General features: G+C 32.5%; 1 protein-coding gene across 1 annotated transcript; it reads left to right on the forward strand.

The window, feature by feature from the left end:
* The first annotated feature begins 359 nt into the window (after window positions 1–359).
* On the forward strand, window positions 360–1,838 carry LOC134267239 (enhancer of mRNA-decapping protein 4-like). The gene is made up of 3 exons (XM_062749460.1): window positions 360–641; window positions 781–944; window positions 1,156–1,838. The coding sequence occupies exons 1-3, from the start codon at window positions 375–377 to the stop codon at window positions 1,334–1,336; spliced, it is 612 nt and encodes a 203-aa protein (XP_062605444.1). The 5' UTR covers window positions 360–374; the 3' UTR covers window positions 1,337–1,838.
* Window positions 1,839–3,779: the final 1,941 nt, after the last annotated feature.

A 3,779-nucleotide genomic window follows, 5' to 3' on the forward strand; every position in this document is an offset into this window, starting at 1 on the left:
TAGAAACGCATATATTTCTTCTTGAAATGTAATTTGTATTAATTTTCAATGCTGATATCAAGGGGAGCACAAACTACCAACCTCTTGACACAATGCATAACACAGTTTTATGAGGACTTCTTATCTGTGTGCTATATTTCAAAGACTGGTTTTCTTTTTACAGTTTAATGAATTTATTTATCTTCATTTAGTTTGGAGGAGACCATTGTGAGATATGTCAGACAGGTGGTGAAGTTTTATGTGTATTATTTATCTTTAGTTTGGAGGAGACGATCGTTAGATACGTCAGACAGGTGGTGAAGTTTTATGTGTATTATTTATCTTTAGTTTGGAGGAGACGATCGTTAGATACGTCAGACAGGCGGTGAAGTTTTATGTCTATTATTTATCTGTGTTTATTTTTATGTGTATTATTTATCTTTAGTTTGGAGGAGACGATCGTGAGATACGTCAGACAGGCGGTGAAGGAGGAGGTCAGTATAGCGGTGAGGGAACAGGGAGCCAGTATCAGCGACAGCGTACTTAACGCCATGAGATCAGGGGCCGTAACTCCTGTACAGGTCACGCCTGACCCCCACCAGCTCCAAACTCAAGTCCTGAATCTCCTCAGACAGGGCCAGCTCAACGCAGCATTCCAACAGGTAAACATCAGGGAAAATGTTAGGTCTCTCTTTTATATCTATATTTCTTTCTTGTATTTTGTGGCATAATAAAAAGCTTGATTTACAGTTTAAAATATCAGTTTCAAATCAATTTATGTCTCTTTTTGATTTACTTTAGGCATTATCAGCTTCTAATCTTGACCTGGTTGTGTTTGTGTGTGAGACAGTCAATCCGTCACAGGTGTTTAACCAGAGCCCATGTCCCCTCCAACAACCTGTACTTCTATCTCTGATACAACAGCTATCAGCTGACATAGGAAACAACACAGAACTTAAACATAAGTAAGTCACAGTCTATTAGAGAACTCAATCACAAGTTAGTCAAACACAAGAAAGTCACCACACTCACAATAATTTTGTTAAATAATGAATTGTAATGAAATTAGAATAAAAGAAAACAAAAGAAAAGTGTGTGTACAAGTATGCCATTAATGTATTTCATTAGCAATTGTTAGCATTCCTGTATATGTACAATACATTCTTTTTATTGCAGATACTTGGAAGAAGCTGTGATGAATCTAGACACTTCTAACCCTGTGACTCAAGGCCACATGAGAGGCGTGTTAATGGGACTGATTCAAAAACTGAAGACCTACATAACAGCTAACCCTAACGACAAGACCACACGGTCCTTACGCATGTTACAAATGGCATCAGAGTCTTTACTTAAGTGAACAGGGGTTGTCTTAGCTTGTCAGAACTTCCATTGTTATAAAAACAGGATCTCTGCTATAGATAAAGTAATGTGTACTAGGAGGAACACGTTATAGAACAGTCAAGGATCCTTGGAAATTGAGTCTCAGTTAAAGCTGGAAGATTTATTATATACATGTAGGAATCATGAACTTTGTAACTCATTTTAACTTGAATGGATACAGGAGTGTAAAAGTTAGTGAATTATCATTTTGTTTATTTTTAGTACTATGCCATACTATTTGAGAACTTGCTGTATTTGTAGTATTTATGTAATTGATGGAAAACAAACCTGTCTTATAGATGTTAATGAAGCAATATTTTATATGTTTAAAATTTGTTAAGATATAGATAAAATCGTTCTTCTATTTAGTTTCAAAGGAATTATTTAAATCAGATATGGGCTGCAGACACTGCTAGGAAAAATTCTTTGTAGCACGCACTAGTTTTTAGTGTTAGATTTTGCAAATATCATGATAATTATTACATAATGATTACATTTTAAGTTTTTTCTGTTCATATTGTTTTTCTTTCAAAGAAATTTTGAGAAAAAAAATTGTTACCAGCCTTAGTATGTAGGCTCTATCTGGTATAACTGTTTTGAGAACAAAAGTTCAAATGATTTTTATGTAACATCTTTAAAGATAAGTTATGATTTAAAAAATGATTTGTGTTACAGATGAGTGATTGTGAAGTCTAGGTGTTAGTTGTTAGTTCAAGTCTGAATGTTAGTGTCAGGAAGAAAATGTAGCAATTCAAGAATATTTGGTTGATCATACTTGTTTTATAAACATCAAATAATGTTTACATGTATCAGTGTTTTTACTGTGATAAAATACAATAAATATTGTAAACATTTTCAATCTGTTTTTTTTTTGCTATTATAATGTGGTCAAATGCAAATGGATGCTTTGCTTTCAATTTATAAAGCATTAAAATTTTTTTTAGACAGTGATAAAATGATGAAGTGTTGGATCCATTTAGCATCCAAATGTTTCTCCACATATTCGTTTAATTGTTTATACTTTTTATGAGAACATCACTGCTTGTAAACTTCAGCAGTGATCGATCTCTAAAAAATATATATACATTTCGGATATCTTTGTCAGATGAATCTTTTGAAAGAAATGGAGATAACGAACAGTATTCAAGATCAAATGTCCTTAAAAACTACAAAATAGAAGCAGAGCAAACACGGACCTCCAAAACATCAGAGGTGGGATCAGATGCCATGCAGGAGTAAACATCCACTGCCGACAGGTCACATCCCCATGTGCTCCTTGTCATGATCAGGAAATAACGGAAAAAATCCGTCTTCAATTCAGTGTATAAATAATGGACTAACAAAAACTGAGAATAAGGTCAGCATTTGACTCAATGATAAATTGTATTTGCTGACAAGGTCATTGTATCGACCATAGAACTGACGAAATAATGACTTTAAACGAGACTGCTGATATTCTTGTTTCATCAACTTGTTTGTCAATAATTTACCTTGTTTTAGAAATTGTTCATAAGTAGAACATGCTCTTGGGTATCGAATCAACTGAGATATATAAACTCTGTATGTAAGTGATGAAGATATATTGATGCATAAGTAAGGGAAGTTGATAGAGTAAATTAAAAGTTGAGCATTAAAAACTGAAAACGGTAGGTTTTGAGGTTAAGAAATTTATTTGATTTTTTAAAAAATATAATATTTATCTTTCTGACAAAGAAGATCTTACTGTGGCGCTATTATTTTAACTGGTGGAACTAAGGCCTTGATTTTTTTACTGGCACCAAGGAATATATCTGTGACAGATCCATGGAGAACCCTGCATCCAATAACAAGAGTAATCTTTTATAAAAAAAAGATTGAAGGAGAAATAATGTAATAATAATAAAAATACATGTACATTTAAGGATGCATATACAGTGTATACCACAAACAAATTTTCTAAATTTTGCAGTCCTATTTTTTAAATATTTCTTTCAATGGAAATATAATTAATGAATTTCAGTTGTGTAAAGATACACCCTTGAAAATGTCCATAGAAACTTTGAAGCAAGAAAGCTGAATACACTCTATAAACTTAAAAAACATATATTGAACTGTAAAATTGCATTTTTGCACTTTTTACCAACTTATGTGGCTTGACAGAACGCGAATCATTTCGAAGAGATAAAGCCTATTTAGGTGTAAGAGATTACTAGTATATAAGACCATATCTTTCTTTCCTTATCACAATATTGTTCAACTTTAAATAGAAATCGTACACTAGCTGCCTTTAAAAAATAACAGGGACTCTTTTTATCTGCCTCTCATTTATAGAACGATAAATTTAGTTATAATTTTTACACAATGAAAGACTTGAAGAAATTTTCAAAAGTAAGTTAAGGTAATTCCACCCTCCTATGATGTCATGAGTTTTTGCAAAAACT

The sequence above is a fragment of the Saccostrea cucullata genome, unplaced genomic scaffold, assembly GCF_032062105.1.
Source record: "Saccostrea cucullata isolate Sc308-1 unplaced genomic scaffold, CSIRO_AGI_Scuc_v1 ctg9229, whole genome shotgun sequence".
Classification (NCBI taxonomy): Eukaryota; Metazoa; Mollusca; class Bivalvia; order Ostreida; family Ostreidae; genus Saccostrea; species Saccostrea cuccullata.

Coding starts and splice junctions, on each gene's coding strand:
- LOC134267239 (XM_062749460.1), top strand. CDS start 375: ATGTCTATTATTTATCTGTGTTTATTTTTATGTGTATTATTTATCTTT. Junction 642..780: donor TCAACGCAGCATTCCAACAG/GTAAACATCAGG, acceptor GATTTACTTTAG/GCATTATCAGCTTCTAATCT. Junction 945..1,155: donor AACACAGAACTTAAACATAA/GTAAGTCACAGT, acceptor TTTTTATTGCAG/ATACTTGGAAGAAGCTGTGA.